We start from the raw sequence: 23103 nt of genomic DNA on the forward strand, positions 1-23103 counted from the left end.
TACCACGATGTAGATCGCATTGCACAGAGAGCATCTGTCAGAATAACACATTAAACAGCTGGCCCAGACTTGCTGCCTGCATATACTCCCATATACCTTGTCTTGGATTGCAGCCACAGCAAGTCTTATAGAATATGCACTTTTTAAACATCAGCCATAAGGATTTAAGAGTTGTTTTTTATAGGGTTTACCGGGAGGACCATCAAACTTATTTGATTAAATACATGGGAGTATATGGTAAATGGTTTGTGGGGGTTGACAGGTCACATTTCTCTTAAGCTATTTAGAGGAAGTTCTGTAAAATAAGAGCATGTCTTGCGTCTCCTGCTTTCATCCTTTTCTTGTGGGTTTATCGCATAATTTGTTCGGAATATAAAAGTACAAATTGAGTTGCCGGTACATGAGCTGCTGAGCTGCATTTTTGGCCTTTTTGAAGTTTATTAAAGGGGATAGTTCACCCACAAATGAAACTTTTGTCATTTACTCACCCTCATGTTATTCCAAAACCATATGACTCTTTCTTCCATGGAACACAAAAAGCCTATCTCTTCCACGGAAGAAAGTGATATGAGTTTGGAACAAAATGAGCTTGATTAAATAATGCAGAAGTTAATATATGGGTGAATGCTCTCTTTAACAATCAATCCACTTACAAGTTAATTAGGTTTGTCACCACAACCCAACAACATCAAATTTCAGCTCCGTTTGCAGTCTTAATAATTATTATTATTATTATTAAATTCTAAAAACTTGAAAGCCTTTTGTTTCTTTCTGGCAGACTGCAGTCCGTGGTTCCCACCAGTTCCGCCCGCTAGCCGTGGTAGTTTCCAGGTAGAGACCTTCGCCTCTCCCCACGCCTGAGGAGATATGGAGCCCCAAGAGAGTCTGGGAATGGAGGGGGACTTTGTTACACTGGGGGTCCTCGTGCCGAGCCCACGGAGTGAAGCGGTGACCCATGACTTGGAGGAACTGTCTCTGCTGCCGGCTCAGAGCCTTCCACCCATTAAAGAGCGCAAGAATGGTAAGTGAGCACATTTGGTCATGCCCTTAGGCCACTACTCTGCTCCCAGGCTCCTATTTCCTCATCATCCATTACACTACCGCCCGATTTGACACTGAGAAAATAAGGCCTGCCAGACTGTTGAGAAATTTGTTTGTGGTAAGATGTGGGGAATTACACAGGAATTGCAAGTGAAAGCCAACATATAATCATGGCTTAGGCGCTCCCTTTAAGTCTTATCCAAAGTGTTCTTGGCTCATGTTAGGGTGCACAACTGGTAAACTAATGTGATAGATTTTGTGTCAAATACAATTGCTGGAAGTCTCTGATATAGAGGAGTCTTATATCGCACTCATGTTGCTGCTATTGTCGTGGCTGGAACTTTACAGTTCTGAAGTATGGTATTGAATCACCTTCATGTTCTGTTTGGGGTTTGAGAGACCGTAATGCCACTGTAATAGCTTGAAAAATATACTTTAAAAAAGGAATTTTTCACCCACAAAAGAAAATTCTGTCATCATTTAGTCACCCATATGACTTTCTTTCTTCTGCGGAACACAAAAGGAGATCTTTAATGAAGATCTCCGTCCTTTCAGTACAATGGCAATGGATAGTGCCTCACTTTGAAGCTTAAAAAAGGACCAGAAAGTCCATTCAGCTTCATATTCCAAGGCATCTGAAAAATCCGGTATTTGAGTCATTCTTCATTAATTCATGATAGAAGCTCATTCACAATGGCTCACATATTCACACGAAAACTTGTGTTTTTTTTATTGCATTAACTATTCCATTAAGTATCAGGATGATTCTAGGGATGGACAATTTTGAGTAATTTTGTAGCAGAGTACACTAACCCACAAAAACGAATAATCGATTGCTCGTAAATTAAAATGTCAGTTTAAAATATAATGTATGACACATACGTGAAATTTTAGATTTAGTTTTATTTACAAACATTACCAAGAATGGTTTCAAAATAAGCTAACTTTAACAAACTATGCTTTTCTTTTGGGGGAAAAATTAAATGAAAAATTTGAATTAAAAAAAAAAAAAAACACTTTTTTAAATAACAGTAAAAAAACATTTGCACTCAACTGGATCTGACTTGGAAACCAATACAATTGGCATTTAGGTACTGCACACAGAATGTCTACACAAGTCTACATAAAGACTATCACATTTTTTATAATTTCACACAATTTTATTTAGAAAACAAGTGTTGAAAGTTGGCTTTTTATAAAATGCGCTCTGCCCCTGTTCATATATTTAACCCACATACCATTCTGATAAGCTTCCAAGTTTCTCGTACTGCTTCGCATTTCCTTTCCACCATAAAAACAGATAATGGTCCTTTGGAATGCATTACTTCAACAAGACCTGAATACCAATAGAGTAAAATTAAATAAGAATCAAAATATTACAAGTATTGCCACACTTGGCTTTGCTTAAAAGCACACAAAGATGGCATAATTTCTCCTTCCAGCATCCAGCAACTCAACGTCACACATCCACAGCACCTCTCAGTGGACTCAATTTTAACTGCGATATTTGGTGAGAGATCCAGCTGGAAAGTACAGGACAATTCAGCGTTGCCCACAGCAGGCCAATGCACAAAGGAAAATAAATGTTTCTTATATGAGTAGTGTTTTTAATAGTTGATTGTCTGATGCAGAACACAATATTTCAAACTTGATAACATGCATCAAATATCATCCATGAAAAATGTTACGTTAGTTATGTTTGGGGTCTCGGAGACCACTGTTATAAAACATGAGTCAATGTGCATACTGAAGTTCTCTGACTTGTGTAAATACTGTAGACAAACTCTCATTCCTGTTGTTTATTTTGATTTTTTTTTTTTTTTTTTTTTCAATGTATTTTGCTGGGGTCAGTTTGACCCCAAACCGAAAAAACATTACTATGTGAGATACTAGTCAAATTTCTGAATGTTCACATTTTCTCTGTAGAACAGTAATACAGCTAAAATAATAACTGCCTGCTGGGTTTTGATTAGGTCAAACCAACATTTGAAGGGAAAATTTGAGGTTAATTTCACAATTACTATTATTACTTTTATATGTACATCATTGGGGTCTGGGGCCCCAAACATAAAAACATTAAAATCAATCTCAATATAACATGAGACTCTTGTCACTGTTATGTTATCATTCTGTCTGGCTCTCCCAATAGTGGCCAAAGCTTCAGTCTGGAAATGTTTACTGGTGTATGAGCCCTAATGGGAAGGCCCAAAAGGGCTGGTCCATTGGGCAGTCTAGCAGTGTAGCACTGAACCATGTCCAGCTACCCTGCAACATCTGTTCGTCTACAAACTGAGCCAACTACAGCAAATGTTTATGTCCCACTCCCTACACACATTCCTGCCCCTGAGAATCTCACTGTGTCCTCGATGCTTCCGGGTAATTTAAGGAAGAAAACAGAGACCCCATCAGGCATGTTTGTATTTCTGCTCCCACTACTTGGCTCTCTTGTCATTACGTTCTGTGCTAATCAGCCGTTTTCTCAGACCTGTTGTATTTAAATAGACATGAAACTTTGACTCACTCAGATACTTCAGTATTTAACATCACCTTGGAATTACCCTGTTTGTTTGTTTGACAATGACAAAAATCATATGTTATTGAAGCCTATAATTCCTGTATGTTAAAACGATATAAATATTTCGCATTGTATTGATGTTTTTGATATAAACATATGAACCAGGTGGGGATGGGCATTTTGTTCATTTTGTTTGCTTTCTATAAATCTTTCAAGTACTATTGAGAGGGTGCACATCTGTAATATTTATATGTGTGTCAGACAGACATCCTCAGCTTTTTCTATATTTAGAAATTATATAGAAATTATTTTTGTTTAGCATGTCTCACATTTTTAAGACGCCGACGTGACTGAAACCTAGCTCGCCATTTTAACCATCTTTAAGTGGTATACATACCTATGTGGCCTTTTGAAAGTATACATTCCCCAACTCTACAAATTAATAAATCAAACTTTTGTTGGGGGTTTAGTGCGTCTCGCACTACACCCCCAACAAAACCAGCGTGGTGCGAGCTGTGAGGTGATCGTCTATGTTCCGTAACTGCTGTCGAGTCCTTGAATAACGTATAACAGTCGAGGAAGGGCAGACGGTGGAGTTTCTGGTGCCCCCCTTGGGGGAGTTAGTGCCCTACGCAGACTGTAATACGTGTATAGGGAGCGGCGGAACTGCTCATGCACTTTACATTCAAAAAAACGATAGCGAGGTGCTTGATACTTAAAGGTTGATAGATTGATACATTTCTCTTTATGATTAACCAATGTTGAAGTTTTTTATTTTTTTTAATTAGACGAGGCAACCTCATGAGCAGGCTAATATGATTAGACAATATAAAAACCTGTCATTTTATTCTTTAGAAAAAAAAATAATATGTTAAGAAAACATTTGAGAACTGGTCAGCGCATTTATATATGGACAATTTATATATATTATAAAGGCCAGAATTTGTCAATGTTAATGCATGAAAAACATACCATACATGTTAGCTAGAGTACTACTAATGGTAAATTGCTCCCAGGTAAAACGGCCTTTTCTTATGAATTGTCTTTTTTAATGAAAAGTTCATTTTGGCAATATCAAGACTATATCAAATGTACATACACAAATGGAATGACATACATCTACTTATTCGGGAAATAAGTAGTGTAGCGTTTGAGTGCGGGTCAAAGCTGTTCGTGAGCAGCCAATGAAGACCAGAGGTGGGCTTTTTGTTACCAAATTACTTGGGTTAGTACAGGAAGTAAGTCTGGAGTTAGTAACGACTCGTTTCAGTTGTTCAGAATCGGTTCTTTCTTTTGGGAGTCAATAACTCCATTTGTCGTGCACTTTGATTTTTGAAACTTTGCAGACTTTTTTACATTCACAAACAGCTATAAAACACACTACATGAAAGGTAATATTTGAAAAACCATAGTAGGTGCTCTTTAAGATGTGTACTAGGTTGTGAAGGATGAAGCAGTATACAGCAAAATAAGAAATGAGGCACTATGTGGAAAAATTTTTGTATTGTCCTTGGATTTTGATCCAAAAGAAAATTTGCTTATGCAGTGAGTATTTTCATGATCAATTATTTCTGTTAGATCCAAGTAATCAGGTACAACCCATTCCTGGTAAAAGGCAAGGATGTAACCAAATATTTAAGGGTGGACAGACCTAAGAGAACATTTGAATTGGAAATTCAATGAAACAGCCATTTTACATGACCTCTAATTAGAGTGGTGTAGCTATATAATGAGAACATTGTGTTCTATCAGTGATAAACCTAACAAACTCACAATAAATCCTAATACAATCAAGGAATCTTTTCTGCTTTTTATCAGTTTTGAGATGCAAGTTATGAGTTTAGTAAATGTCAATTATCAGAACACTTGCACCAATAAATACCTTTAAGGGAACACTGATTTCTTGTATATTTATAAGACAAGCCAAAAATATGTTTAAAACCTATTGTTTTGCTGCCAATAGTGTTTGATTCCAATTGATTCCTGCTCCCTTGAGCCTGGAGATATTTTGGTCTCAGGGAGGGTTTGTGTTACGCGGGGCCACATCAACATGATCTGTTCCTGCTCAAGCTAGGGCACAGATGATACCTGTCCTTCCTCTTTTCAACCCACCCATCTAGCTGTATTGAAATTTTACATCATCACTGTTTCAACAAATTCCCCTTCTAATACACAATTTCCAATAAAATTGCAGTGCCTCTTCATTAATAAGAACTGCAGATCCTGGCATTGAGTCATAACTATTATATGTACAGTATACCACAGAATGGCCAACTGATTGGAAATGAATGATGTTCATGTTCTCAATCTTTGGTTTGATCAGTTTGGCTGAAGAGTTCACAGACACTCCCGAATAAATCCATTCCAGGGCCGTCACTTAAATTCACATGGCCTGGGCTTTTTTATTTGCTGTTGCTTGTTGCTTTTCTCTCGCTTGTCAGGACCATGTGCACACCTGTCTAGTTCGAAATTTGTCTTAAAAATGAACACACTAGAACAGGGCTCCAGACTGCACCAAATGGTCACATTTTGCAACAATTTTTCCTGCTGGCGCAAAAACATTTTGATAGAGGTCGCACTGGTATGACTAAAGTTGGCCAATGCTCTCTCTGTTTATGCGTTGTCTTTTTCTGTAGCATGTTAGGAATGTCAAACGACAAACACTTCAAAAGTGTAACGTATATGCCTCCGCCTCCACATATCCCCACCGCCCGACTCAGGCAGGAGAACCATCCTGCCACTGACTACCAACCCCCCCCATGAAATCAGCCATAGCTATCTGTGCCCACAGCCTGTGGACCACCTCGAATTTAAAGGGCTGAAGTGCCAGATACCAACGAGTGATCGGCACATTAGTATCCTTCATGCTGTGGAGGCATTGGAGCAGTCCATGGTCCGAACAGAGGGTGAAGGCCTTCCCAAGCAGGTAGTACGGAAGAGTGAGGACTGCACACTTGATGGCCAGACACTCCTTTTCTATCGTGCTGTCTCTCTTACCTAGAGCTTTTGGCTAATGTACAGCACGGGCCGTTCCTCACCCTCCACTACCTGGGGCAACACAGCCTCCAACCCCTTGTCCGATGCATCCGTCTGTAAAACAAAAGGGAGAGAGAAGTCAGGGGAATGTAACAGTGGACCGCCACAGAGTGCGGCTTTTACTTGTAAGAAAGCCTGTTGTCATTGCTCCATCCACTGGACCGGGTGTGGCGCTCCCTTTTTAGTGAGATCAGTCAGTGGGCTGGTGACATCCGAATAATTAGGCACAAACCTCCTATAATAGCCAGCCAATCCCAGGAACGGTCTCACCCCCTTTTTGGACTTAGGCCTCGGACAAGCCGCAATGGCTGCTGTATTATCAATTTGGGGACGCACTTGTCCGTGACCCGCCCAATTGCACACTTCTTCATATTTGCCGTGAGTCGCGCCCGCCTCAGCAACCTCAGAACAGCCCTCAGATGCTGGATGTGCTTCTGCCAATCGTTGTTATAGATGATATCATCCAGATAGGAAGTGGCATACACAGCATGTGGGAGAAGGACTTTGTCCATGAGTCGCTGAAACATCGCCGGGGCCCAAAACAAACCGAACGGAAGAGTAACGAATTGGTGTAAGCCAAATGGAGTGGAAAAGGCAGTTTTATCTCGGGACATAGGAGTCAAGGGAATCTGCCAATATCCCTTTGTTAAATCCAGTGTAAAATAATAATAAAAACAAGCCACACCCAACCGATCGAGCAGTTCGTCATTGCAGGGCATTGCAGGGGACATAATTTAGACACCATGTTCCACTTTTTCCATGTTCACCACACAAAAGCGGACCAACCCATCACTCTTAGGGACTAAGACTACTGGACTGGCCCAATCACTGTGGGATTCTTCTATTACCCCCATGTAAAACATAGCCCTCAATTCCTCCCGCACTACCTTTTTTTGTTTTCGGGTAAACGGTAGGGACGACTGCATACCACTACCCTTGGGGTTGTTTCGATATGGTGTTGTATGAGATTTGTATGCCTGGGAAGAGGCGAGAACACATTGGAGAATTCTCCTTGCAACCTGGCAACCTCCGCGATTTGGGACGGTGAGAGGTGGACTCCACAGGGAACCGGGGTGACTTGATCGGTGATTTTTAAATTCACCTCCAGACCAAGCTCCTCCCTCTCCGGGACCACCATCACCAAAGTCATGGGAACCGCCTCTCTCCATAGTTTTAGGAGGTTGAGGTGGTAAATCTGAAGTGCTCCGCTTCTATCCTTGCGTGTCACCTCATAATTGCCTTCCCCAACTCGCCATGTGACAAAGGGCCCTTGCCACTTTGCGAGTAATTTAGAGCTGGATGTGGGTAGTAATATAAGGACTTTATCTCCCTGTGTAAATTCCCGTAGCTGAGCCCCTCTGTTATACAGCCGGGATTGACATTCTTGAGCCTGTAGCAACTTCTCCTGTGATAGCTGCCCCAATGTGTGGAGTTTTGCTCTCAGGTCAAGAATGTATTTCGCTTTTGACACCATCTAAGACACCACGAGGCTTACACCCGTACAATAATTCAAACGGGGAGAACCCCATGGAGGCTTGCGGGACCTCTCACACTGCAAATAATGGGTTCAAGCCACTTTTCCCAATTCCGAGCATCTTCGTGCACAAACTTACAATGTATTCGAGGTTTGATTAAACCATTTGACCAATCTGTCCATTTGCGGGTGGTACACACTTGTCCGAATCAATTTAATACCCAATCATTCGTACAGTTCACGTAGTGTACGTGACATGAAAGTAGTGCCTTGATCAGTGAGGATTTCTTTCGGAATCTCCACTTGAGAGATTATTCTGAAGAGTGCCTTCGCAACACTACGTGCTGAAATGTTGCATAGAGGGACTGCTTCTGGATATCGCATTGCGTAGTCCACCAGAACCAACACAAAGCAGTGTCAGCGTGCCATCTGCTCTAATGGCCCGACGAGGTCCATACCAATTTTTTCAAAGGAAGCAGGCGCAAAGGTGCTCTTGGGGTGGCCAGCAGATTCACCAGCTGACATTCACGGCATGCTGCACTCCACCTGCGAACATCCCTGTGAATGTCTGGCCAATAGAAACATGCCATTAGACGGTTTAATGTTTTTTTCTCGCCTAAGTGCCCCGCCATCGGATTATGATGAGCCGTCTGGAATAACATTTCCCAACGGCTCTTTGGTATCAAAACCTGGGTTGAATCCTCTTTTGTCTGAGAATCCTGCATCACTCGATACAACCGATCATTTATAATAGAAAAGTACGGATATGCGAGTGTAATGTCTGGCTGGAGACATTGACCATCAATCATTTTCACTTGATCAAAGGCGTGCCTAAGGGTGTCGCATCTGCTCCAGAGGGAAATCCCCAGCAGGGAATCCTCTAAGGGCTGGGGAAGCTGGGTCTTCCCCCTCCCTTGCGTCATCCTGACATGGAACTGACACAGATGGCCTGGCTCCACCTCCCCAGCCAGAGAGTCACACACCACACTCTGATACGCTTTGGTGCAGAACCCATCCGCACATAATCTTCCCCCAAAACAACTGAAATGCCTGCCAATTCGTACCCAAAATCAGCCAGTGGGTGAGACAAGGACTAACCGCCACCTCTATTCTACATTTTTGACACTGAAATTGAAAAGCCACAGGCACTAAGGGATATTTATGAACGTCCCCATGCACACACCTCACCTTGACCCAACATGCTGTACCCAAAGCCTCCCATTGAACCAAGCATTGATGAATCGAGGTTTGATTACAACCCAAATCCACCAAGGCTCAGTATGTACCCCCTTGAGTGCTCACAGGTGTCTAGTATGTCCCTGCTTGGTCAGGGGTGCCATGCGGCGCGTCAGGGACCCGGATCAACATGCCCCCATCCATCACTGAACATTGGTCCTGGAAGTGGCCCGGCTCCCCGCAGTGCCAGCACACCGGCCCAGACTTTCCCCCTGCTCTTGCAGCTACAGATTCTCCAATCTGGCGGGAAAGGGAAGGAGACACAGGAGGTGGGGTAGAGGTGCCCGGAACCCCCTGGCCCTGTGGAGCAGGGTTTGGGGAAACAAACCCCTGTCTCTGGGGAGCAGGGACGGGAACAGGGCGAGGTAGGGGAGGGGAAGAGACAGCAGGAGGAGAGAGAGAGAGAGAGAGAAAGCTTGGCCGTCTCCCGAATATGCCATCAAGTGTTCCTCAGCCAGGCGGACTGCATCCTCTAGCGACGTCAGGTGATGGCACCGGACCCACTCCGTGGTCCTTTTGGGTAGTCGGTCAACGAACTCTTCCAGCACCACCAGGTTGACGATTCCCCCGGCATCGCGGTCCTCCGTTAGCAACCACCTCTGGCAGGCATCACGGAGCTGCTGGGTGAAAGGTGCAGGTGTAGCCTCGTGGCACAAGGAAGTAACTTCCGACTTGAAACTGTGGCCATACAATCTCCATCTCGCTGGATGAGTTGAGATAACTCTGTGTTCCAACTGAACACTCTAACGGATCCGAAGGAGACCGTTGAGCAGTCCGCATCTTCATCCATTTGCCTGCAGAAGTGAAGAGATAAAAGATTTCTCTTCCATCTTCAATCAAGTCAATGTCGCTGATTTCTCCGCCAGCCCGCCGAGAATCAGCAGCCATACCGCCAGCCGACAGATTGAGGAGACGGCCTCCCGTCATCACCCGAGCCTCGAGGAACCGAGTCGGAGTGAAACGACGGATGAACACACATTCTAGCTGCATCCTCATGCGATTCAAGTAAGAGGTTTACGTCAGGGCAGAGATAGAATATTATAGTGTGTTATTCTTGTGTATTAAGGTTATTTATAGTTTACGGGCCGCCGAGTCCGCTCATTGCTGCTAATAAAACTCAAGGTATTACTGTAATGTACTGTTATCACGGATGAGATCTGCTGTGTTGTAGTCCAACCGCATTGGACTGTTGTGTATTTCTGCCATCGCGGGTGAGACTGGCACACCGAGTTTATCCATTAAAGAATCAAAGACCGTGGGACGATTTACGAGCCGTCCACCACGTCTCTGAGTGATAAACTATCAGCTGCTTTCTCTCCCATGATCGCAAAAGCGGCTTTGGTGCCATCACTTTATTCTCTCTCTCGTACTAACCACGCACGCACGCACGCGTACGCGACCCCTCACAAACATTCTCGCACACACTTTTGGCTAGTAGATAACTTCGTGATAAAGCTCAGCTTTGTCCCTAAGTTATCGTACAAACGGAGACGCGCGGTAAACGAGCAGACGCCATTGACCGGTTTCTCTCCGCCCACATTCGCGGCCATATTCTCTGGCCGGAAATCTCGCATGACGTACTCTCCATGAGAGTCACGTCCGCCATTTTTTGCGCTTCCCTCCTTACACACACAGACACATTCTCTCTCTCTCTCACACACACACACACACACACACACACACACCTTCCTCATGTGTTATAGGATTATTTTGGTTACCATATCTAATCATATCGCTGTTTAGTTTGTAGTTGTAAGTCGGAAGTTTATTGACTGCATTGTATTGATTATTAATTGATATTACTGCATAAATAAACTTTGTTATATTTCAAAGAGAAGTGTTTTGGTTTGTTTTGCATTCACCTGTGTCAGATGCTTACAGGGGATGTCAGTGCTCGGATTCAAGCCTTCATTGTTTCTTTTCGAAAATCGATATTCGGATGTCGATTTTCCTAAGAGAACAATCTAATATTGAGACTGTTTTACTATCTGGTTATTAGTCTCTTATTCCAGGGTGGTGCCCCGGCAATATTAATCCTCATTCTGTTGATTTTTGATAATTGATAATTATCTTTGATGATCGTTGAATTTGAAGAATCAATAAGCTAGTGTTCATTTTAATCAATGTTTCATTGATGTTAATAATTGATGATTATCTTTGATAATTGTTGATTTAAAGGATTAAAAAAAGCTAACATTGATTCTCATCAATGTTCTATTGATTTTAATAATTAATAATTATCTTTGATAACTATTAATTATTGCTAATAACCAAACCCGCTCCTGAACATAGCGCACTACATTTACTGGAGCCCCATATGAGGTTTTAATGAGTTAGATTCTATTATTTAATTTAAATATTAATTAATAAAGAAATAATTATTAATTATTTCTGATAGTAACACTGATCTAAACAACCAGTAAAGCCCTACAGCTCTCTGTATACACACTGGGACATCCACACCAAAATAAGTTACTTCAGATGTTGAAAACAATTATACAGATAAATAATATAAAAATAAAGTCGCACACAAGTGATCATCACTCGTTTGATGACAGCTAATTTTTCAGTTTAGTCCAATTCAAAATACTTACTTATCCATGACTTGTTTCCAACTATCCGTGCGATCCATGGTTTTCTTGGCTACAACTTCCACAGTTGTAATGAAAAATTCTGTTACAATTAACTGGGATAAATGTAAGTAAGGGTGCAGATGTGTAGATGTGTAAAGTCTTATAACTGATGCTGGTGCTGAGCAGGTGTTTCTATTTCCCTCGTTAGTGCTGTTCAGAATGTCGGCGTTGTCAAGATGTTTCACATGGTTGAACTTCTCCATGGTACTTTAAAATGGCAAATTCTCATGTAAAATTCAAATGGGTCACATGCGCAACGATATCGATGGAAGCCAGAGTTAATTGCACATGTGAGCCAATCTGCGTTTGTCATGAGAGCTCACATTTTAAGGAGTGCCCGGTTGATACGCTCGCACGGATCCTGTCAATGGAGCTCACATTTTGCAGCAAGCCTGGTTGACACGTGCGCACGCCACACGGATAGCAGAGCACAATTTGGCTTCAAAGACCCCGCGCACATCCGTGTCCCACATGAAAAGCATATATAGCTCTCATAAAGTCAAATGAATAAGTTTGCTTCATCACCTGATGGAAATGCGTACGGATATGGCTGACATGAGAGTATTAAAATAAAGGTACATCTTAAAAAAAAAATGTCTATATCGATATTTACACGTTGTATTGATAACATTGGATCGTTGGTCATTGGATCGATGCATCAATCCTGATCGTTACACCCCTAATATGAGGACCATCTTCATGTAGAATAAAACAGCTTTTATAAGGTTACTGATATAACTGGAGTCTTCATTTTAATGTGAGCAGTCATGATTTCCTACATATATTGCAAAATTACAATTCATGTCTTTAGGAGTTAAACTTCTTTAATATGAGGAAAATGAGGGCACCTTTTAAGATTTTATATTTTATAAAATATAAATATCAACTTATGTGTATATTAAACTACACATATCCATATGAACATGTAGTCAGTCACTCTGATTTAAAGGTGCATTCAGCAATGGGTTTTTTGTTTTTTGTTTTTTCATCTTGAAATTACACTGATACCTAGGGGCGTCATTCAAAAACAGTAGTTTTCAGTAAACGGTGCCATTGTAGAAATTCATGAGTGAGAGTGTCCAATAACAGCAGAGTTACTGAGATTAAGCGAGTAGTATTCGGCTGGTCATGTGATTCTAACATGGCAGCCCCCATGTGCGGACCCTCTCCATGTAGAATAAAACAGCTTTTATATAGTTACTGATATGACTGAAGTCTTCATCTCATGTGAGTGGTCATGATTTTATGCATATGTTTCAAAATTATAACTTACTTCAATGGGTAAAACTTTATTTAATGAGAAAAAATGTGTGTTTAAGTCTCTTGAGTTGAAAATGGGGAATTTATCGATTTCATCAAGTTTTTTGATTCAATAAAATGAACCGGCTAATAAGTCATTCATTCGGAAGGTAGCTTTTTTTTTTTTTTGTTGTTGCTTCAAAGGAACTGGCTCATATGAGTCATTCGTTCTGGAATCTGGCTACACTGGTTGTGCTGTATATTTTGCTCTCTAGATTCAAAGAACCAGCTGATATGAGTCATTAATTTGGAAATCGGGCAACACTGGTTGCACTTTATGTTTTGCTCTATTTTATGGCATTGCGATGCCGCTGAATAGCAATGTGGGAAAGATTGACAGAGTGTTCTGTCTACACAGACAGCAGTATGCTCATTGAGAATGAAATCCACTTGGTTTCATTCTCCAAGCTAGATGAGAAACTCCGAGCTCTGGGCTTAAACAGCTCGCTGTGCAGCTGGATCCTGGACTTCCTGTCAAGCAGACGCCAGGTGGTTAGAATAGGCAGCAACATCTCCTCATCACTAACCCTCAACACTGGAGCCCCGCAGGGCTGTGTTCTCAGCCCACTACTGTATTCCTTGTACACACATGACTGTGTGGCAACACATAGCTCCAATGCCATCATTAAGTTTGCTGATGACACGACGGTGGTAGGTCTGATCACTGACAATGATGAAACAGCCTACAGAGAGGAGGTGCACACTCTGACACACTGGTGTCAGGAGCACAACCTCTCCCTCAACGTCAGTAAGACAAAGGAGCTTGTGGTGGACTTCAGAAGAAAAGACAGAGAACACAGTCCCATCACCATCAATGGAGCACCAGTGGAGAGAGTCAGCAGCTTCAAGTTCCTGGGTGTCCACATCACTGAGGAACTCACATGGTCCATCCACACTGAAGTCGTTGTGAAGAAGGCTCATCAGCGCCTCTTCTTCCTGAGACGGCTGAGGAAGTTTGGAATGAACCGCCACATCCTCACACGGTTCTACACCTGAACTGTGGAGAGCATCCTGACTGGATGCATCTCCGCCTGGTACGGCAATAGCACCGCCCACAACCACAGCACTGCAAAGGGTGGTGCGAACTGCCAGACACATCATCGGAGGTGAGCTTCCCTCCCTCCAGGAAATATATACAAGGCGGTGTGTGAAAAAAGCTCGGAGGATCATCAGAGACTCCAGCCACCCGAGCCATGGGCTGTTCTCACTGCTACCATCAGGCAGGCGGTATCGCAGCATCAGGACCCGCACCAGCCGACTCCATGATAGCTTCTTCCCCCAAGCAATCAGACTTCTGAACTCTTGATCTCCCACGATCAAAATACATCAGCACTGCACTTTATTACCCTTACTCTTATGTCTCACACCGGACTGTCATAAATTATATTATTATTATATTATTTTCTCTCTTAACAACTGACTATCAACCGACAGCCTGAATGTCAATACAGTACAATACTGTACATTCTATATATACTATATATACTTTTTTATATATTTTTATTTTTTATTTTTATTGAATAATGTGTATCTATATAGTGCGTATTGTATACTGTACAGTGTATGTTATTATTTGTATATTGTTGAGTGTAATTATGTGTATATCAGATGTTTAAATTGTGCTGTGTTAATTTGATGTTATTGTAAATTGGTATATGTCTCATCACTGTCACGACTGCTATGTTGATCGGAACTGCACCCAAGAATTTCACACACCATTGCACTTGTGTATATGGCTGTGTGACAATAAAAGTGATTTGATTTGATTTGATTTGATTTGGTTTCAGTATTTATTTGTTTTACATGGAAAAAATGGGTTCTCATTTTCCAAACATAGTGACAAGCATATAGTGGTGGATTCCCCCATCCCAAAACCCCCACACACACTACAGATGGTTCTTCTCCATTGTTTAGGTCACTTCAGCTGATTCAGATAGGACTTGTTCCAATATTTTCTTGACTTCTAAGCAATATTAATCTCCAGTGACTGTGTAAGAGAGCACTGAATGTAGATAAGCTCAAATGTAATGTCTTTTTGTGCAGAATCCCTTGAGACACACAGTGCTTTATTAGAAAGGAAGATAGCTGAGATAGCAGTGGGAAAGAGTGAAATATGAAATCTCATCTGTAATCCCTAGATATGATCTGTTTATAGCCACATTGAGTGACAAAGACAAACACCGATATGCCTGGGGCTGCTGTTTGTTTTTGTTGTTTTTGTCATTTTTGTTCCATGATGACATGTTTTTCAAGAACAAAATACCTACAGAATTTATTTTCTCACAGCTAAAACTAATGTAGTGAATATTTTTGCTCTCAGTTCCTCCTTTTATTGTCTAGAATACAGTTTGTTTTTGAAGTATAGAATTTACGCAATGATCAGTGCTGTTGAGGGTTAACCGCTAGAAGCTTTTGTCCCGCCCCTCCTGTCACCCACTGACGGAGCCTGAGCTGAACCGCTGCAGAGAAAGCACACATTCGCTCACTCCACTGAGAACTACACGCCCACAAACACTCACACAAGCAGTCTAGAGACAGAGCCTGTGAAGGAACTTGTCGGAACGGGCTGGGGATTTTCCTGCCAGATCTCGCTGTTTTGCCTCAGTCTTCATTTCCCACAGCAATCCATGGGACTCCAGACACGGCCACTGTCTCATCCATCTCTCAGCTCCATGGCCTGCCTTGAGGTGGAGACCTTGAATGTCTGCAGGGGTAAATCCAATTCATTAGAAACCTTTTTTAAATTCCAGTGTGGATTGCATGTGAGTTTGCATTATGATGGTGATGTTGATAATAAACGTGAGGGAATACATGGAATAGTAGCTGGTAATTATCACTGAACACATCTTGAGAAGATCATGTTGAGTGGTTACAAATTTTGTGTTAAACTAAAGACATTAACTCAATGGAATTATGCCATAATGCCATAAAAAAAGAATTACACTGTGAAAAATGTAAAGTATAAACTGGTTTTATTCAAGTCATAGTAGTATTAAATATGACTGAATCAACTTAAATTCTTTGGGTTACACCAATGGAAATCATTTTTAAGGATCATATCAGGTAGAAATGGCTCCTTAAGCTAACAACAGGGTACCAAATTTTGTGTATTGCAATGATTATAAGGATAATATATATATAAGAATAAAGATGATGGTTGTTAAAAAAAAAAAAAAAGCTTTTTTTTTTTTTTTTTTTTTGGCTTTTTGAGATCTAATTTCACATTTTCTGTAATAACATTCAGGTTTTCATTCAAAAGCACACCCAAACATTACCTCATCGTTCAGTTAATCATTTGGCACCTTTATCGTGTCTCTTCAGGATGTTTATCTGCTTTTAATTCCTTGTGGGAGTAACACCTCTTACTGGTTTACTTAGCAGTAAGACTCAAGCAAACAAAAGATATCAGTGCAACCTTCAGTACTATTGATGTATGGCTTAAGTTATGAGAGTTTTGTGGATGAGTTATTAGTTGTTGGAATAGTGCCCATCGCTGATTGCTGTAAACCAAAGGGTATTTTCATTTATCAAATCTCAGACCTGAGCCAACATACATTAGTCTTCAATCGCTTCACATTATATACGGTTCTTGCAAGAGTCTATGAATATACAGCCATCGGTGGAGCTGGTAAAATATATTTCCTAATGGTAATGTCAACAGAGCGCAGGTCAGTGTCGGAGCTCAGTCAGAGTTAAGAGACTCGGTAGCCATAACAAAGCCCATTCATTGAATTTATGTTGCTAGTGTCTGGTTATGTTGGGCTTAACATAAATAAGTTGGTTACATCTTACAATAAAAATGTGAACATTAACATTAATTTAAACAATATTTACTATTTTGTTAACAATTTACAAAAAGGTTTGTATTTGTTAACATTAACAACATTAGTTAACATGTACTAAGAATGAACAATACATTTACAGCACTTATTAATATTGGTTATTTATTTTTATTTTTTTACATTTAGTTAACATGTACTGACAAATTTTAACATTTACTAATACAATTTACTAATAATTTAAATGAAAAGTTGTATATGTTAAAGGGATAGTTCACCCAAAAATGAAAATTCTCTCATAATTTACTCACCCTCATGCCATCCCATATGTGTATGACTTTCTTTCTTCTGCTGAACACAGAGGTTTCTAGAAGAATATTTCAGTTCTGTAGGTCCATTCTATTCAAGTAAATGGGTGCCAAAAATTTCACTCCAGTGGTTTAATACAGTATATGTCTTCAGAAGCAATATGATAGGCGTGGGTGAGAAACAGATCAATATTTAACTCCTTTTTTTACTATAAATCTCCACTTTCACTTTCACATTCTTCTTTTGTTTTTGGCAATTCACATTCTTTGTGCATATCGCCACCTTCTGGGCAGGGAGGAGAATATAGTAAAAACGACTAAAATATTGATCTTTTCCTCACCCACAGTTATCTTGTCACTTCTGAAGACATTGATTTAACCACTGGAGTCTGGAGCTGCAACATATCACTTGCATTGTATTGACCTACAGAGCTGAAATATTATACAAATCTTAGTGTTGAGCAGAAGAAAGAAAGTCATACACATCTGGGATGGCATGAAGGTGAGTAAATGATGAGAGAATTTTCATTTTTGGGTGAACTATCACTTTAACACCAGTTAATGCTTTGTGAACTAAACCAATAATGAACAGGTTTACTTTCATAAATTAACATTAACCAAGATTAATATATGCTATAAAGATATATCGTTGCTTCGTCCATGATACCTTATGCATTTACTACTGTTAACTAATAGAAAGTTTGTGAAGTGTTGTAGAGTGTTGCTGAAATTTTTAACATTTAAAAGTTGTACATGTTAACATAAGTTAAAGGGACAGTTCACCCAAAAAGTAAAATACTGTATTCTCATGTTGTTCCAAACCTACATGACTTTCTTTCCTTCGTGGAACACAAAAGGAGATGTAAGGCAGAATGACAGCCTCTGTCACTATTCACTTTCATTGCATCTTTTTTTCAATACAATAAAAGTAAATGGAACAACATGAGTATAAGTGAATGATAGAATTTACACCTTTAATGCATTATGCTCTAACAATGAACGCTAGTGCATTTAATCAAATGCTTTTAGAATCACAAAGATTAAGAAATGCTGTTTTAAAAAAAAAAAAAAAAAAAAAATATATATATATATATATATATATATATATATATATATATATATATATATATATATATATATACATACATACACGTATATATGTATGTATGTATGTATATGTACATATGTTTATTTTTAGTTCATGATGCTTAATGCATTAACGTATATGTTTAGAACCTTATTGTAAAGTGTGTTACCAAAAAGTCTGGGGATTTAAGATTGAAAATTGAGAGAGGGTTTTAGGGAAGTAAAACCCAGAGCGATCTAAGCTGCCTTTTGTTTATTGCAGAGATTGAGGGTGAGCTCTGGAGCCAGCTTGAATCTTACAGGGTCAGCCAGGGTTCACCAAAGAACATCAGGGTTGACATCAGCTCAACAAACATTGGGATGACTGCAGGCATGTCTTGTACCTCCGGTCCTGATAAGAAGATAAATTATGGTATTATTTTTCTGCCAATGAAATGCCCCTCTTCCATAAAGTTTCAGTCACCACTTTGTTTAGAAAAAGCCACTTGCTGGTGGTACAGATCTTGATTTGTAATGGATAACTGCTTTAATAATGAAACCCACTACAGAACAACCTTGTGCAGATGCATAATCGAAAATATGGGCTGGGACAGAGTGTTCTGAGCTTTTGGGTTTTAGGGGGCATTGAACGTACAGTCACTCCCCCTTTAGTCTCTATACTGGGTTTTTACCCAGCTGCTATCTGTGATGGAGAATGGATGTGTTCCACACAGCTCCCCCCCATGCCATTTTTAAAATCTTCTGTTTCCCAGGCCTTGTTCTCACAACGGTTTGGTTTATTTTAGCAAGGGTGAGTCAGACAGAATGGTCGCTCTCCTGGGAGCTTGGCAGAACTGTGCTAGGCCTCATTTGGCAGCCAATCAGAATCACTCTCTTCTCCCAGTGCTGATGATGGGCAGAAGGGTTGGGAGGGTGGGTATGTTCCACACTGCACTGTCCCGTTTGTCACCATCAACTGTCACCCTCCTTTTCAAATATTTTTGCAGAGGAGCTGTGTTATTCTGTTGAACAAACATGTCCATGCTTGCTTGTTTATAAATGTATAAACCGAGCCCCATCTGCAGTTTATTAGGATGGTAAAATAGCATTCAGCACTGACCAAAAGGTAGTAGGCTGTGCATAATACATTTCAGCCTTCCACTCAGGCATTCACTGTCTTCTTGATGTTCTTTGATTTTAATGGATCAGTGCTTCCTCATCCAAAGCCAAACTCGAAGCATCTCACTTTTTATGGGCAGCACATGGAAAGCAGATGGTTCTGCCAAGGCTTAAGATGACATCATCATGATAAGTTGATAGGACCACTGCACTGTTTATTATTTTCCCACTTATGTACTTTGGAAGTTCTTTTGTTGTTGATCGCTCTTTATAAATAGCAGTCTGTTATATGATTGCGTTTGAGGTCAGTACTATCGATCTTTTGTTCAATCTGATACTTTTATTACATTCCAACGAATAAATCTTGAGTTGATCTTCAACCCTGTTACATTCAACCCCAAAACATTTAGAATGTAACAGAGTTAGTACAAATTATGTTGAAAGGTAATTTTTTCAAATTATATAAAGTCTGGACTTACGGTGATGTGGTTGAAATAATATTGTACTCTAGGTTAAGGCTTAAGGCCCGGGTATACTTTGTTTTTCTGCGTTCTGGATCGGATCGCACCTGGCACACCACGTTGCCTTTAAAATATACTTTTCTGACCGTGCACAAATACGAATGCGTTTGATGCATGCGAACTACAACTGCTTTGTGATACTCTTTTAGTATATTCAATGGTTGGTGCATATGTCAACGATACACACAGACAAGGACTGCATCCGCGGGTCGAGAAAATCTGGGCCGAGTGTGGTCAGGCTGTGTAGTCTGTGCTGATGACAAAATTTGCATCATGCATACCGTGCACGGAGCGATCAACAATGCAGACAACCAAAGTACGTATGTGTAAGTTTGGCCTTTAGGCTATCAATAAGTAACTATTGGAATTTTTGAAGGCTGTATCTACATATTTAGGATGGTGGTAATAGTTTAAAATGTTGAATACTGATCTGAATATTGGGGGGTAACGAGTTCAGCTGTGGTGGCTCCCAATGATTTCTTGAGTCCCTAGGGGGACAGGGAGGGAATTTAATTGCTGAAATGGTTAAATTAATTGCAAGGGAATGCAAATCTATTTGACTTATTATTATTATTATTATTATTATTATTATTATTATTATTATTATACTATGGTTGAACTTTTTTTTTTTTAGTAAAACCACACTAACCACAACATTTACCAGGGTTGTACTATAGGAACCATATTTTAACCATTATCTTTGTAGGAACCCCCCCCCCCCAAAAAACATGGTTACAATAGTTTGACAATAGTAGCAACGTGGTTAATTTGTGGAAGATGTAACATGCTTTTTAAAACCATCGTAACCATGATCCATTTTCGTACAGGCATGTTTTTTGTTGTTTAAAAAAACATGGTGTTACTATAGTAAAACTGTAACCATGTTTTTTGGCAGAATTATTGATTTTTATTTCTATAGTTTTGGTTTTCCTTTATTATTACTGTGAACAGTAAAGAATGATGCAATGTCTTTATGCATTCATGCATCTGTGGCAGTGTGCAGTTAGGATGGCATGTACCTTGTAGATGGGTTTTTTGCATTTTATGCACACCGTGACAGTTTTAATGTCTCTTGGGTGACAGTCCGCACAGCTTTATTTCTGTTTGTGTGTTTGGGTGGGTGTGTATGTGTGGGTTATGTTGTGGGTTATGCCTCCTGGCTGTTTTAGTCTCACCAATTTATTTCTGTGTATGTTTGTGCATGTTATGCCTTGTGGGTGTTATTTTCTCACCCCCTCATTTCGGAGTGTGTGTGTTTGTTTAGCATTGTGGCTGATTTATTGGATTTATTTGACAAATTAAAAAAAAAAAGTTCTGTGTTATAGTCTCACCAGTTCATGTGTGTGTGAGTGGGTGTGTATGTTTTGCACTCTGAATGTTTTATAGTCTCACCCTTTAATTTCTGTGTGTCTTTTCTGCATTGTGCTGATTTATTGATTGTATTTGATGGATAAAAAATTGCTCTGTGTTATGGTTAAGTCTTGTACTGCACAGATAAAGTGATATTAAATCAGCAAAAGTGATTCTGGTCAAAAATGACCAAAGACCATAGGAGGTTTTAAGAAAGAAAGAAAATAAAATGATGAGAAGTAGGAAATAAAAAATGTCCTAAAATTGTCAGGCACAAAATCATTATTTTCTGAGAATAACACAGATATTTAGCTAGAACAAAGTGGTTGCTCTTGGCCATTGAACCCTGGATGAAGAATCTGATAATGAATGGTTTTGTGGGAAGCGCTCGCAACAATATTTGATTGTATCTAGTGCTATCTCAGGCAATATTTGAAGTGTGAAACTCGCATGTTATACTGAGTTCTGTTTCTTGCTTCCTCCACAGTGCTTCAGCTCAGACTACAGCAGAGGCGCACACGCAAGCAGCTCGCAGACCAGGGCATCATGCCACGTGAGTATGCTTACTTCATGGAAACAGAACGTTTAACTGTCTGTTAATGTTTAGACAAATTTTGCCTACCCGAAGTGGACTTTCATATTACTAAAATCTAAAACTAACCCTTATTAATTTAACACTTAATCCACAGTCATAGACACACAGCCTCACAACTCTGTTAAAACAAATAGCTAAGATCTGGCCTAAGATGTTTGGTTTGGCTTGTCTTAACTGGTCTCCCAACCTGTTAAGACTGGTCAGTAGGCTTTAGTCAGGCTGAGAACACAGCTAAGCACCAGCAAACTATCTTAAAGGGGTAGTTCACCCAAAAATGAAAATTCTCTCATCATTTACTCACCCTCATGACATCCTAGATGTGTATGATTTTCTTTCTTCAGCTGAACACAAAGTTTTTTTTAGAAGAATATTTCGGCTTTTTATGTCCATACAATGCAAGTATGGTGCCAGAACTTTGAAGCTCCAAAAAACACAAAGGCAGCATAAAAGTAATCCATAAGATTCCAGTGGTTAAATTCCTGTCTTCAGAAGTGATATGATGGGTGGAATTGAGAAACAGATCAATATTTAAGTCCTTTTTTTTTTTCTTTTCTTTTTTACCATAAATCTCCACTTTCACTTTCTTCCTTTGTTTTTGGCAACTCTCATTCTTTGTGCTTATCACCACCTTCTGGGCAGGGAGGAGAATTTATAGTAAAAAAGGACTTAAATATTGATCTGTATCTCACCCACTCCTATCATATCGCTTCTGAAGACATTGATTAAACCACTGGAGTCATATGGATTACTTTTATGCTGCCTTTATATGCTTTTTGGACCTTCTGGCCACCATTCACTTGCATTGTATGGACCTACAAAGCTGAGATATTCTTCTAAAAATCTTTGTTTGTGTTCAGCAGAAGAAAGAAAGTCATACACCTCTGGGATGGCATGGGTGAGTAAATAAGAGAATTTTCATTTTAGGGTGAACTATTCCTTAAACCTTGTATACATTTTATTCAACAGGATCATTCTTGATTTTGCACAATTCCATCATCTATGCTCTGCACAAATGCTTTCTCTGAGTAAAGTGGAGCACATTTACCACCAAGCACTTTTTTTTTTTTTTTTTTTTTTTGTAGATTAGTCCTTTGGCAGTAGGGGGATGGGCTAAGTTATAAGTGTCGGTAAG

At 40.0% G+C, this 23103-nt stretch overlaps 1 protein-coding gene across 6 annotated transcripts in view; it reads left to right on the forward strand.

Moving 5' to 3' along the window:
• Positions 1–23103, forward strand: part of LOC127452092 (myocardin-related transcription factor B-like) — a 59539-nt gene that overhangs the window by 16761 nt on the left and 19675 nt on the right. For 2 of the 6 annotated variants that reach the window (XM_051717272.1, XM_051717273.1), the window contains exons 3-5: positions 779–1021; positions 18670–18819; positions 21864–21929. In XM_051717272.1, the coding sequence (XP_051573232.1) occupies positions 868–1021; positions 18670–18819; positions 21864–21929 (370 nt within the window). In that variant the 5' untranslated portion in view covers positions 779–867. Of the gene's footprint in view, positions 1–778; positions 1022–15591; positions 15947–17668; positions 17824–18669; positions 18820–21863; positions 21930–23103 lie in introns of those variants that run through there. The other 4 variants (XM_051717277.1, XM_051717274.1, XM_051717275.1 and 1 more) reach the window with 4 other exon arrangements.

The sequence above is a fragment of the Myxocyprinus asiaticus genome, chromosome 14, assembly GCF_019703515.2.
Source record: "Myxocyprinus asiaticus isolate MX2 ecotype Aquarium Trade chromosome 14, UBuf_Myxa_2, whole genome shotgun sequence".
Taxonomy (NCBI): domain Eukaryota; kingdom Metazoa; phylum Chordata; class Actinopteri; order Cypriniformes; family Catostomidae; genus Myxocyprinus; species Myxocyprinus asiaticus.